At 37.2% G+C, this 13,525-nt stretch overlaps 1 protein-coding gene across 2 annotated transcripts in view; it reads right to left on the bottom strand.

Annotated features, from left to right (window-relative positions):
* Window positions 1–883: 883 nt before the first annotated feature.
* ANAPC4 (anaphase promoting complex subunit 4) overlaps window positions 884–13,525 on the bottom strand; it is a 19,003-nt gene continuing 6,361 nt past the window's right edge. For both annotated transcript variants that reach the window (XM_027883360.1, XM_027883361.1), the window contains 21 exons: window positions 12,923–13,033; window positions 12,264–12,347; window positions 11,915–12,001; window positions 11,145–11,209; window positions 11,010–11,052; window positions 10,820–10,896; window positions 10,563–10,663; window positions 10,432–10,483; window positions 10,092–10,147; window positions 9,392–9,438; window positions 8,430–8,486; window positions 8,221–8,277; window positions 7,550–7,643; window positions 5,796–5,893; window positions 5,638–5,699; window positions 5,512–5,550; window positions 5,324–5,425; window positions 4,168–4,245; window positions 3,273–3,443; window positions 1,968–2,091; window positions 884–1,597 (listed from right to left, as the gene is read on the bottom strand). In XM_027883360.1, coding sequence (XP_027739161.1) covers window positions 1,382–1,597; window positions 1,968–2,091; window positions 3,273–3,443; window positions 4,168–4,245; window positions 5,324–5,425; window positions 5,512–5,550; window positions 5,638–5,699; window positions 5,796–5,893; window positions 7,550–7,643; window positions 8,221–8,277; window positions 8,430–8,486; window positions 9,392–9,438; window positions 10,092–10,147; window positions 10,432–10,483; window positions 10,563–10,663; window positions 10,820–10,896; window positions 11,010–11,052; window positions 11,145–11,209; window positions 11,915–12,001; window positions 12,264–12,347; window positions 12,923–13,033 — 1,821 coding nt within the window. In that variant the 3' untranslated portion in view covers window positions 884–1,381. The remainder of the gene's footprint in view (window positions 1,598–1,967; window positions 2,092–3,272; window positions 3,444–4,167; window positions 4,246–5,323; window positions 5,426–5,511; window positions 5,551–5,637; window positions 5,700–5,795; window positions 5,894–7,549; window positions 7,644–8,220; window positions 8,278–8,429; window positions 8,487–9,391; window positions 9,439–10,091; window positions 10,148–10,431; window positions 10,484–10,562; window positions 10,664–10,819; window positions 10,897–11,009; window positions 11,053–11,144; window positions 11,210–11,914; window positions 12,002–12,263; window positions 12,348–12,922; window positions 13,034–13,525) is intronic.

The following is a 13,525-nucleotide window of genomic DNA, read 5'->3' as shown; positions in this document are numbered from 1 at the left end:
ACTTCTAGATGAAGAACTTCTTATCATCCTTTTGAAAACAGATGCATTAACACATTACCAACATGTTTATTATTACAGAAATCTGGCAACAAAATAAAATTAAAAAAAGCTTGACAGAAGGAGTCAGCAATGCATTCGAAGCACTGACCCAAACGGGTGCTTTTGTATCGTGTCACTGTGAAATGCAGAACGTGCACATGTATTTATCCCAGCCAGACACAAAATTCCCATTGACTCAGGTTTATCCAAGGCTGGACTAGAAAGGTGCACGGAATAACTACAGAATAGAGCACACGCATAAGACTTGGTCCTCTCGCCAAACACAAGGCACACTCACTGTTCTGAAGGAAGATCACGATTTAGCAACACTGTTCATTCAAAGAGTTGAGTTTTAAGTCAGCTAAGAATGACAGCTAGTAGGGAAACTACTGCTACTGCTTAGCACTACATCACGCCTACTGCAATATATAAATTGCAAGCAACACAATTATGCTGGAGGCTATGCATGACATGCAATGCCACATCAGAATAAAAAAATATACTCTATTGTAATTTTACATGACAAAAAATTCCAGATTGAGAGGACAGACTTTCAGGAACAAACTGACAGGCAGGCTGAGACATGCCACCATTTGACAAATCATGCACACATAGACAAGTGCCGTGCTGAGGTCTCAAGAACGGCATAGACTGAAATGCTGTTACTGAGGACTGATGTTATCAAAGAGCTTTCAAAACCATGTATTTAAGTGACGATTGCTAAATTTTGTTGTCTAACTGGTCTTATGCTGATTTGCAATCTTAGATTTCAGTCCTACAGGAAGCTTCCATTCCTATTACTAGAACACAAAGTATGAGAAGCAAAGATTAGGTCCCAAGTTTTTTTCTTTTCATATACAAGTTTATTTTATAACAGTATTTGGGACTGAACAGGCTAACTACAAAAACATCAGCTGATATTTCTTTTTGTCCTCACCTATAAAAATGGCAAAAAGAAAAGCTTTCAAAGAATTTTAGCTGACACCGAAACGTGCCAGACAAAAAAGGGTCAATAAAGGTTCCCTAGAACACAGTCTTAGTTGATAAACAATACAGAATTCTGACTTGACTCAGCTGCTTCAGGAGGTACAGGATCCATCCTCTCAGCAGCCTGAAGTTAGATTATTTTCTAACTAGTCTGATGATCTTTCAAACTTATCACTCCAGTTCACCCCCAAAGACAGGCACTGTATGAATACGGTCCCTGCCTATCACAGCAGCCAGGATGAGTTTGAACTTGTTATAAATATTTTCTGTTCATTCTTCAATACACAATTTCTTTGTGCTATTAAAAAATTATTTACAGTTCAGTCTTATCCTTTTATTATTACCAAAGCCCATGTCAAGTATCCAGACTGGTTTCATGTTCTTCAGCTTCATCAGGTAGTTCTTCAGCAGAAGCACCACACATATTGTCCTGGTTTTCTGCAGGCTGATTTAGCTCATCAGGTTCCCCAGCTGCAATCTGAGTTGTTTCTTCTTCCTCTTCTTCCTCAACTTCCCCATCATCCTCTACATCCATCTCAAACACCCTCACGTGGCGGAGATTTGAACTTAGCTACAGAGACATTAAGAAGTTTCTGTTAATAAATAAATAAGTAAAAGCACCAATACCATCTTAATTGTCAGCCAATAGCTTTGAAAATAGCCTTTATCTTTGAAATGGAGGTATCCAGGGAATTAGCAACTTTTTATTGCTCTACAGGCTGAAATGTAAAGCAAGCAGATTTATTAACTTCTCTTAAATTTTCCATGTCGTTCTGTGAGACAGATAAGAATGTATCCTAACACAGTTATTGCAGATCATGAGAAAATAAATTATTTGTTTAAAAAAAAAAAGTTTTGATGACTTAGATTACCATTCTCTTCAGTCATAGCACATATTCTTTAACATCTTACCGGTTTGTTCAAGGATACTGACCACTTACCACACAAGAAACTTTTCTAATGCCATTTACAGAAACATACTGAGCTTTCATATTCTCCAGCACTCTCCACTGATTCTCCAAGACGACAGTACATGTGGGTATCTCACCACTCCGCTCATCCAGCCTGTACACAGCAAGGAAAGAAAACAAAGCCAGTACTTAAGAAACAAATGCAGTTCTATGAAAAACCTCCAGTTTCTTACGTCTAAGTTTCGTCATATCATACACAACAAGATGAGCATTTGAAACCATCATAATGGTTTATCAGATACTCTAGAGTGGGGGACCCAACTGTGGAGACACAGCACGTTTCAAGTGAGACAAACACATTACCAGAAGGGAACTGTAAAGTCTGATCTTCCCACAAGAAACAGCTACAGCAGGAGGATGAGGGTGGCTTTCTTTCAAACCTCCCCTCTCCAAGATGAGTTGTTCCTGAACACAGCCCTGGATGCAATGCCTCTCCTTACACAGAAGTTGGGCCTCCATGACCTTTCAAATGTGCATCACTACAGTTCACCCCCACTCACAGGGACTCTGTGAAGATAATCCCTGACTATTACAGCAGCCTGGATTAGTTTGAACTTGCTCTTAATATTTTCTGTTCATTCTTCAACACACACTATCTTTGTTGTTTAAAAAAATATTAACAGGTCAGTATGGCTCTTCATTTTGAGGCAGAAATGCATCTTAAGCAAATCATCAGAGAAGAATATGGAGAAAAAAGTAAAAGCAAGGGAGACAAAACAACTAAAAGACTGGATTCACTGCTTTGAACTACACTGGCCATTGTGAGTGTGTGTTCACTTCCCCAGGTGTTCTCTTCTCCCTGTGCCAATGCAGAGGTATCAATTCTGATGTTTCAAGGGTAAACTGACATTGTTTCTAAGGGTGACTACAAGGGGAAAGACCAAGAAATATCTGTGTGTCCTTATTACAAGACAGAAGTACACAAGCAACTATGCCTAAAACACCCTAAATTGAAGTATCCTGACCAGAAAAGCTGGCATCTTTTAAAGCAATGACAATTTCTGATTCTACAGGGTGTCTTCAGCTGATCCTTGCATTTCATGACAGCCAGGTACATGGGTAGTATTGGTTTCAAAAAAGCAAAAACAATCCCCAAAACCCACGAAACAGTTTAGGAAGCTTCCATCTCCCCATCCTACTCCCCCAGCACAAAAAGAGTTTGTCTTTAAAATACTTACACACATACAAAGCGCAAGTAACTGTACACAATTAGAATATTTCCTTAATTTGCATTTCAGTTCTGCACTTTCAGATTTGCTCTAAGTTGTTCAGTACCTTTCCGTAGAATCCCAGATGAATTTCCTATCCTGGTCCTCATCTGTGTATACTGAAGATAAGGGCAGCTGAGCCAAGACTCTCTCCTTCCCCTCTTGTTCCACATTCTCTTTCAGAACTACAGTTACAGTTTCATCATCATAGAAGTGAGCATCCAAACAACTGTAACACCTATAGGAAAATAATTTCGAAAGCATCCAGGAACAAAAGGGAATACAGAACTAACATATTTTAAGGTTGAACACCATTTATGTTACAAATATTCAGTAGTTAACAGTGAGCTTTACTGTAAAGGATAAAAAGGTCAGCCATGCAGCTATGACAGTGAAAGCCATAACTGTGGCAGACTCCTTTATCATGCAGGAAAAATGATTCTGAAGGTTAAAAAAAAAAAAAGCAATTCCCCAAAAAAACTTACTAGCAATCTTTACATTTCAGATGAAATGTAAGTAACATGAAACATAAACACCAATGAAAATTTAGAAACACAACTGAAGGTACTGAGGACAATCACATCCAGCCTTTCTAAACAATAAGGACCAAATTAGTCTGCCATATGCCTTCTAAGATGGCTACATTCAGGCATATCAATTTTTATCTTACTTCACGAATATCACAGATATAAGCAATAGATGTTTCCAGCTAGCTTTGTCACTTGCACACGGGCCAAAGCTCTAGTTTTCAACTGGAAAACTAAAATTTACTTGACCTTGAGATGAAGTGCAAAATAAGACTCCCACAACCCTGCAGCTTCATGCACCTGTGGCATTTCTTACAACCTGACTCACCCAGGTGAGTTAACTTAGACGTTAATTTAACACAAAATAAATAGTAGAAAACATGATCTTTAATTCAGCAACCTGCAATTCTGGAAGAAAAATTAAAGTATACTGACCTGGAGTCTGAGCTCTCATTTATACTGTTGTTCAAGATGTTTCCAAACTCTACTGCAAGAATCCCGTTACTGACAGACCTAGAACAACAGTGTTAATTATCTTGGTGACTAATTCTTTTCCATTCATAAAGAACCCAAAATCTCTAACAGCAACTGTGGTACAGGATGGTGTAAGCCTCTCCAAGTTTAGCACAATGCATGGCTACATCCCATAATGATGTAACTGGTGCTTGAGAACCCTTTGAATTCTTCTGCTCCTCAGGAAAACATGACTAATGGAGTCAAATGGAAAACCGCATCAGGCTTAAGGGATATAGTTTTTCTTTGCTGAACTCCTGGCTCAATTATCGTAGTGTCTCAGGTTTGTTACCTGTTACTCTACAGAAAAATAGTTTGGATTATTTTAGGTATCAATGAGGGAGGAAATATAAGTCACAGCACAGGGCAGTAATTTTGCCATCAGCAGCTCTCAACTGGAAACATAAAAGATAGTTTCAACATGTGCTTTCCTTAGTAGTAAAACTGCTTTTAAAATTCCCACCCCATCACAGTTTATTGTGTCCTCAAGTTAAATGACACACATTATAAAAACAAGTATCTTACAAAGAGTAGCTTTTGTTGTTTTTTAAACCCAGCACATTTCAGCCATCCCACTGACAGAACGCAGCTTAAACAGTTGTATCAGTACAACTAGGCAGTGACAAACTGCATTGTGGACACAGACACTCCTGAAGGTACACAAATCTACACCCCAAAGAGATAAATTCTGCTTATACACTCCTGGGTAGACGTCCCGTTTTCCCTAAAAGTATTACATTACAGGTTGCAAGGGGTTAATCAAAGACAAAGCAACACTGGAAGCAGAATTATCCATAATTTTTCAGAAGTTTGTAGATAAATGTAATTCTGTGAGCAACAAAACTAAGGGAGTCTGGTATTTTTCCTTAGCCTAGAACTATCTTGGGTCTTGTGATTAGATTTTTTGAGTCTGACACAACACAAACTCCTGCTGCACTTCCTAAAGTACCCTTCATTTTCTCCAGTATAAAGACTGTATTCAATCCACTCATTCCATCTTTTTAAATAAATTCAAACTATAACTGTCTCTGTACACGTGCCTAACCTCACAAACCACTTTTTCCCTCTCTTGTCTTACCTGGAAGTATCAGTATGTCTCCTCAATATGTGTATTTTAGAAATAGAATTTTCTAGTATGGTGAAGAGGACATAATGTATATTGGATGTTTTGTCGTTCCACCTGCAATGAGAGGGGAGAAATGAAAATTTAGATTAAGTTTTAATAACTGGTAAACTACACAGAATAAGGAATAGTAGCACACTTACAGAAATGGTAGTTTAAATAACTGAGGTGTAGAATCTTCACTGAAAAGGAAAAATCAAAACAGTTTATAAAATGCTACTCATGCATGAACTTGGACATATCTTTAGTTTCTTTTAGTAAAGAGATACCTTTGCGATATTTTGTAGAGAGGCAAGCAGACTGCTTGATGCACTGACTTTCCAATTACATCCTAACAGATATGAGAAAAATAGGCCATAAAATACAGGTAGTTATTCATAATTATACCCCTAAAAAAAAGGTTATCATTTATAAAAACTGAACCTACTGCTGGCTTTTGTAAACACTGATCAATGATCCCTTCCATTTGCCTCTTGACAAAATGCAGTGATTTCTCAGGATAGTAGGGAAACAGAAGTGGGCTTTCTGTAAACAAATAAAGAAAGTTAATTTTAGAAATGTTTGTACCTCTACAAAAACATAATACACAATTAATAAAGTGACAAATTGAAGTAAGTCTAGTGAAGAGTCAGTAAGATGGTAACAGGGCTAGAGCACAAACTTTACAAGAAGCAGCTGAGGGGGCTGGGTTTGTTCGGCCTAGAGATGGAATTCCTAACACTGAAGCACAGATTGGTCTCTTCAGCTGCCTCAGTGACAAGCTGCAGAAGACATCGTTTTCAAAGCTACACACAGGAAAAGGAGAAGATGTAAGGTCATAAGCCCCAGCAAGGGAAATTCCCATCAGACATAAGGAAAAAAGTTTTCACAAGGATGGTTAGTCCAAGCAAGGAGCAGGGTGCCCAGAGAAGGTATGAAGTCTCAACCTGTGCAGACATACAGGACTCGACTGCACAAAGCCTTGAATGACACAGTTTATCTTCAAAATTAGCCCTGCTTTGGTTGAATTACATGATAGTTAAATTACTCCTTGATTATAAATTCTAACTCAAGTAACTCACTGGATTACAATATGAAACTAGATAAACAACTGGGAAATGAAGGTCTGCCGGTCCCTTCCACTTTTCTTCACAGCTCTTTCAAAAAGGCAAAGATAGAAGAGCATTTACCCAAGAGCTAGAAACCTGTAAAATATCTTGATCAAGCAAAACAATTCCCATACTTTTTGTAGTAGCTATGATTTGGTTTCAGTAGGACTGATTCCTTCTTATGAAATGAACTACTTTGTGAGAAGACATTTTGCTTTGGAGATATGACTCCTTTCTTATTTATAGCCTGTTTCTTTTCCAGTATTTAGATGGAAAAAATTATAAAAACTGTATCAACCAATAAGGCAATATAAAACACCAGGGAAGGGTAGAAAGTGTTAATGACACTTGTCCTAAAATCCTACAAACATCTCAGTACTTGCCAAATTAATACAAACAAAAACACTTACAAACACTTACAAACCATCACAAATCTTGTGTAGTAACAGAAATGACCAGTCATCTACATATATAACGTATCAAAGATATTTTTGAAGTATGTCTAAAAATGCATTTTCCAAATGCAATTTTCCAAAACAAAAAACCTATCATTTCCCCTCTTTTTATTGAATTAAATAGGCAGAAAAAGGCAACTGTGGCAGATTCTATTACACAGCCTCTACTGTCAAGGTTTTACAGTCTATGGTTTCTAAATGCAAATAAGAATAATTTCCACAATCAGCTTGTTATAGTCTCTTACTTCTTTTTCACTACTAATAAACAAAACAGTCTCAGGCCCCAGTGAAAACTAAGAAGTTTGGACACTTCACCCAGGTACAATCTAAGCATAACTACTACTTTCTTGAACTGGAATTAAGATATCCCAAAATAGACATCTTCTAGGATTCCTTCCAAGCCAACACTTCCAAGACTGGTACAGAAAAATAGGGAGCTACTAATACCTAGAAACTGGTAATAACCTAAAACCTGTGTAAAACAACAAGGCTTGTTTATTTTATTCTACTCAGATGAAGACCAATGATTAGCACTGCAGAAGTAACCTATAAGCATGAAAAAAAAAATTACTCTCCTACACTTGTTACATTCTATGTATATCTTTGATTCACTTTTATTTTTTATGAAAGCACATTACCTTTAAGATGAGTACTATTTTTAAGGAAGTTAAACCACTGGTTTCCCTCTGTATTAGGTGGTGATACAAGGTCATCATCTTCATCTTTCAAGTACTAGAAAAGAGACAGACATCTTTAAGACTGTAATTTAAGAATAAAGAACATTAGAATTCACCTCCAACATTGCCCCTAGCAAGTGTATTAGACACTCCTTGTTAAATTAACATGCCATAGTCTTAAAACTAGATATTCCACCCCTTCTAGAAACAGTAAGAAAAATCAACTATTGCCTAAGATCACATGGTGATATTTCCATAAGAAACTAATTTTTAAATCAAGTCTGATTTAAAATGGGATATCCATTTATCCAGTGATAAATGCCATAAAGACAACAAACGCATTTCAGATTTCCCGAAGCTGGCTTTTACAGTTTTACTGCTGCTGGCGGCAAAGAAGTCTTGCCATTTTCGTAAAAACACAACACGTGTAAGGTGAAACTGTAAGGCATGTTTTTAAACACTACTTTTCCTAATAATAGAGGGAAACAACTAAAATGTTCTCTTTTACAATTACTGGTATGTGCAACACAGAGCACAAGGGCCAGGGAAGAAAAGGGGACACAGCTTTAAAAGCTTCTCCATCTAAGAATTTTCTCATTTATTCTTTTTCCATTTATTCCTTAGCTCTTTACCTGGCCAACTCTCTCCACATTGAAATATTTTCCTTTACGACTGTAAAGTTCTGGTGCCTGAAAAAATAATGCAAATGTATTATTTAAACACAAAATTAATAAGAAGTAGTGAACAAAAAGATGATTTAAATATTTTTATAAGATTTTTCAGACAGTTCTTGGCGGCAAAAACAGTCAGATGCTGTACTTGGAAAACCAATATCACTTACCTCATTGAAGTGTTCAGTAAGAAAATCAGCAACAAAAGTGATATCTTTTTGAGTCATCTAAAAGGAAAAAAACAAACCCAAAAACAGTGAGAAAAACAAAGCATAAAAAATACACTTCAGTGAGCACAGAACACATGTTCTACAGGCTGCAGAAACACAGCTCCCTCAGCCTGCTCTCACAGAGCAACATGCTTGGGAGCCCACTGCTGAACTCACCCCAGCTGATTCCTGTCATTCTTGTACAGGAGGGCCCCAAGCTGAAGGAGCTGTTCTAAATGCCATCTGACAAGTGCTAAATAAGGACAGTAACAACTTCCCTTGAACTCCTGGCTATGCTCTTGTTAGTACAGCCCTTGTTACCCCCGGCCACCTTTGCTGCCAGGGCACACTGCTGGCTCACACCCAATTTATACCCTCTGACATCCACAGACCATCTCAGCAGAGATGACATCCTTCCAGCCAGCTGAGGCCCTGCTGAGCAATAGCAGGGGTTTAACCCTCCCCAGGACAGAACCTTGCATTTATACTCGCTGAACTGCGGGAGGTCCCCACCCCTCCAGCCTATCTATTTCCTTCTGGAAGGCACCTGTGCCCTCGAGCGAGGGCAGTGCAATGGTGGCTGCAAATCCAGTGCAGGCGTATTCCATCTCCCCAGCCAGGGCACTGGTAAAGATGTTAAAATCCCACTCTGGTGGGATTTAGTCATTTAGGGCATACGAAGAGCTGCTACACACACAGGCCTTGCACTCACATCCAGGGTACTCAAAACAGTAGTATTAACAAAGAAAACAGAAAAAGACAGAGTTTTGGTGTGAATCTGCGGGCATCAACTTTCTCAAAAAAGTAACACAGACATTATCTTTTTAAGTTTTGGAAGAGAACAAAACCAAACCTTTAATTCTGCTTCCTAGTTGAGCAGAATACAGAGTACATCAGCATTTATGAGAAAATGTTACTCCTACCTTGTTCAGCTCTGGGAGCACATGATCTTCTGACATCCTCAACATGGCTGAGGGAAAAAATTACATTCTTATTGCATTAATACTGTTTTCTGAATATTCTTAATTTTTCATGTCTACGTAACAAGAGATTGCCGTTAAAATAGATTGATTAATTAATCAGAAGCAAAAGAGTCTGGAATGAAGAATTACAAACTGAGCCTGAAATTAAGCCTCACTAGTCCCACTAGCTTACAACACAAATCTTGTAGAATTTTTATCTTTCATCTTTTCCAACTGCATTCTACCTTGTACAAGGCTAAAATTGTTATAAAAAAGGTTCATGAGAATTTATTCATGTACATACTAAGAGTAGTAAAATGGATATATATAAAGCACGAGTACTGTCATGCCTAGAATCATGTGTCTGAAGAGAATTACACAGAAGTAATTTTAAATCAGCAGGGCTTGGATAAAATTCTGTTGAGTTTCAAAACAAGCAAATAACAACGAACATAACATAGAACTCTGATAGTTCTGCTTTCTGCAGTTTTTAAAATTAGAATTACTTGTCTCATCAACTGTATCCTTTCAGATGTCCAGAAATTTTCTATGATAGAAATAAACAGATAGTTAAAACTAAGAATGGCCTGATTATTTACCAACATTTTGATGCTTACAATATAAAACAGACACTGGATGATTACTATGTCCTCAAGCTTACCAACATACAGCCACCGAAAAAATGCCTTGAAGTTTTTCATGCTACTGTCGATAACTCTGAGCAAGAAACAACAAAAGAAATTACAAGACCTAAATGTCACAAACTGCTCCAGGTTTAAGTCCCATCTTTACTACAGAAAGGTCTGCAAGCACTATCAGTTTTTTTAAAAATGCCCAGTGCAACCTTCCAAGTAAGACTATTCTTGCAGTGAGACAAGATCAACCCCCCCACCAACAGAGGAGCCTTGTTCTTCCAATCTCCTCTATTCCCAGCCACACGCATCCCTTTCAATGTAAGACTCATGGGAATGTTTTCTAAACTCTCTAGACTTTATACTTACTGAAGCAGCTCGTTTGCCTTCAGGATGAACGAACCAACAGCAGTAATAGCCTCTGCAAAAAAAACCCTCGCCATTATTATTAAGCTTTCAAAAGTGAAATCAGACCAGGTAAGTTGCAGACACTACTGCACCTTCAATTCCAGACGCATCAAGTCCCAAAGACTCGTATTTTTGTTTCCATAAGGCCATTCCTTTCAATTCACTCAAGTGGTATAACAGAGCCTCAGAGCCACTAGGAAGGAAGAGGAAAGAAGTATAATCTTTCAGTCACCCTTCAGAAATTCATGGCTTCGCTGTGTGCTAACGATAATAGCATGATAATGCTACTATCATTTACTGTGCACAATGCATATATAATCTGTAACTCATTCAACATTCTGTGACCTACCTCTGCAAATGACTTATGACCAACTTTTGTATACTGGAATACGAAGACTCTATGGACTGACCAAGTTTTTTTAAACCCTGTTAACAAAGAAACACAAGCGTATAATAATTTTCTGTTAACCTACCAGAACAAAGATCAAAATATATTGAAACAGATTGGTTTAGCATGTTGAAAAAAAGCATTAACATACCTTTACTGTCAGTTGGTTCATTAGTAACGCCTGAAGTTCCAGACTGAAGAAGGTGGGGAGAGAACCAAATATGTATTTATTTTGTGTTTCAACATCAAGTGCAAATGCATACTCGGATAAAACAATAGTAACTACCTTGCTTTGCCCCATAACAACAGCTGCATAAACTCATCCTGAACAGAAGTGGTTGTATTCTTTTCCTGTCAGTTAAAACGATTGAAAGATTGGTGAAGAGATTAAATCCAGACTACCAAATTATCTCACAAACACTTCAATTAAAGTATATCAGAGAACCCACCCACATCTTTGAATGTTCAAATCAAACTATTGATCACTGAAAATTTTCTAGTGTTTTACATTTTTTTAATTGTACTACCCAATAAAAATTCTAAGCAGTTTACCATCACAAAAAAACAATTTTGAAAAGATAAATCATAATATTCAATTAACTTCAGGCCATGGGCAATAAACACAAAATTTAAGTAAATCCAAGACCATCTTAATCATGGATGTAACACAAGTTCTACTGAACTAGGCTGTAAATGTTTTTACTCAACATTCACTGTAACCAGTTTAACAATGAATAAAGCACAAAGAGCACAACCTTAAATAAAAACTAACTGGTCAACAGCTGGGCAAGCTGAAAGCCTCACTTTTGAGTATTTCAGAATAAATAAATAAAGCAAAGAAGTATCAGAATACAATCATGTTTGATTGTACTCGGGCATCTTCAGCATCAGAGCAAACATACAACAGCTTCCAGGTTGTCTCTGAACTTAGAGACTGTTATCTGGAGGCACCATGCTTAAACATTAAGATATGCATTACTGTTAACCACTACTGTTAACATGAACAACAGAATTACTACCAAAGTTTTTCCAAAAGAACGGTTAATCCCACAATACCTGTACAAACTTTGTGAGTCGTGAGTCCATCTGCATCAGTATTTCTTCCCATGCTTCACACATGCATGTCAATGACAACTTTATATACTGTAATACAGAAACAGACATTAGTATTATTATTTCCTTTCTCCCCTTCAACATCACACTCGACAACCGAATGTGACAACACAAAGCGAAGAGATACTGTAGATCTTATGTAAAATTTATTATCAAATTCCAAGTTAGAGCTCCAAATTAACTTTACACCAACTTCAGCATCCTACTAGAAAACATCTGATTTTACTTGCATTAAGAATATTGAAGCCTGTACAAACTGTGATATTAAAAGGACAGAGTAACATGACTGTACCTGTAACAGAGTTGAAATGTGAGTAAACTTCCGGGCCATTCGAGTTACCTCAGGTAAGTAACTTGATAACAGACTGGTGTCCAACTATAACAAATGAAACAAGCAATAGTTAAGAGATGATGTCTTTTAAAAAAACCTAGATTACAGAAAATAAAAGACAGATTGAAAGGACGCACAGAAAAAATGTCAGCTTTCATTTCTTTTAGGTTGATTTTAAGAGGAAAATAGATTTAATTCAAAGAAGCAATAAATATTTTTAATTCATCTATAAAAACTGATAAGCTTCCTTATTCTGGAGTTCTAACAGAACAGTTTTAAGAATGACTGTTCTGCATAGATGGGATAATGAAAAGCATTGCTGTTGTGCCTTTGTGTGCTGAATGAAGAAAGCATAAATAACTGTAACTGTAATTGAATAAATGAATGTTATTTTAAGAGCCGGATTTTAAAATAATGCCTCAGATCATCACTGCCATTCTTATGAGTGAAACCACGCTAACACCATAAATCCAAAAGCTAAACTGGGATAAATTTCAGAAAGGCTGGAAATAACAGTTTGTGTGGTTTTTTTGCAAATAAAGGAAAGCAATAGAGCTACCCACATACAATTTAAAAAGCAGTTTTATTTTTAAAGGATGTTTTAAGATTACTTTACTTGCCTGAAAATACGTTATCTCTGCTTCGCTGTCTGAAGAGTCTCGTATCTCTGTAATAACTGACAGTGATTTCAAATCACTAGACAAACACAGTCCACGACAAGAACCTGCCACCTGAAAGATTCCAATTTAAAAGTTAATAAAATATTGCATTTCATCTAAGCTGTACTTACTGCTCTAACACACTGACATACAAAGTGATTGCGGTCAACAACATATAAAAACAAGGTGTAATTTTCAGCTCCTACTCAGGAACAAAACTACTCCTTTTTATTGTGGAACTTTGCTTCATGTGAAACAACATGTTATATTTTCCAGTTAAAATGTCTTTTCATCAGTAACCAACAGCCCAATCAACTATTTTCTTTAAAATTCAGCAACCCGCTCCCACTTGTGCATAAGCACACATTTGTATGTATAGAATCATAGAATCATAGAATAGATTGGGTTGGAAAAGACCTCCAAGATCATCAAGTCCAACCCCTGATCCAACTCCAATTACTATAGCATGGCACTAAGGGCCACATCCAATCTCTGCTTAAAAACCTCCAGGGATGGTGAATCCACCACCTCTCTGGGTAGGCCGTTCCAATGCTTGATTACCCT

This window comes from Empidonax traillii, unplaced genomic scaffold (assembly GCF_003031625.1).
Source record: "Empidonax traillii isolate 1590-97213 ecotype Southwest subspecies unplaced genomic scaffold, ASM303162v1 scaffold125:size1524877, whole genome shotgun sequence".
In the NCBI taxonomy this organism is placed as follows: Eukaryota; Metazoa; Chordata; class Aves; order Passeriformes; family Tyrannidae; genus Empidonax; species Empidonax traillii.
Note: the sequence above shows the minus strand (reverse complement) of the source record. Positions and strands in the feature narration are given on the sequence as shown.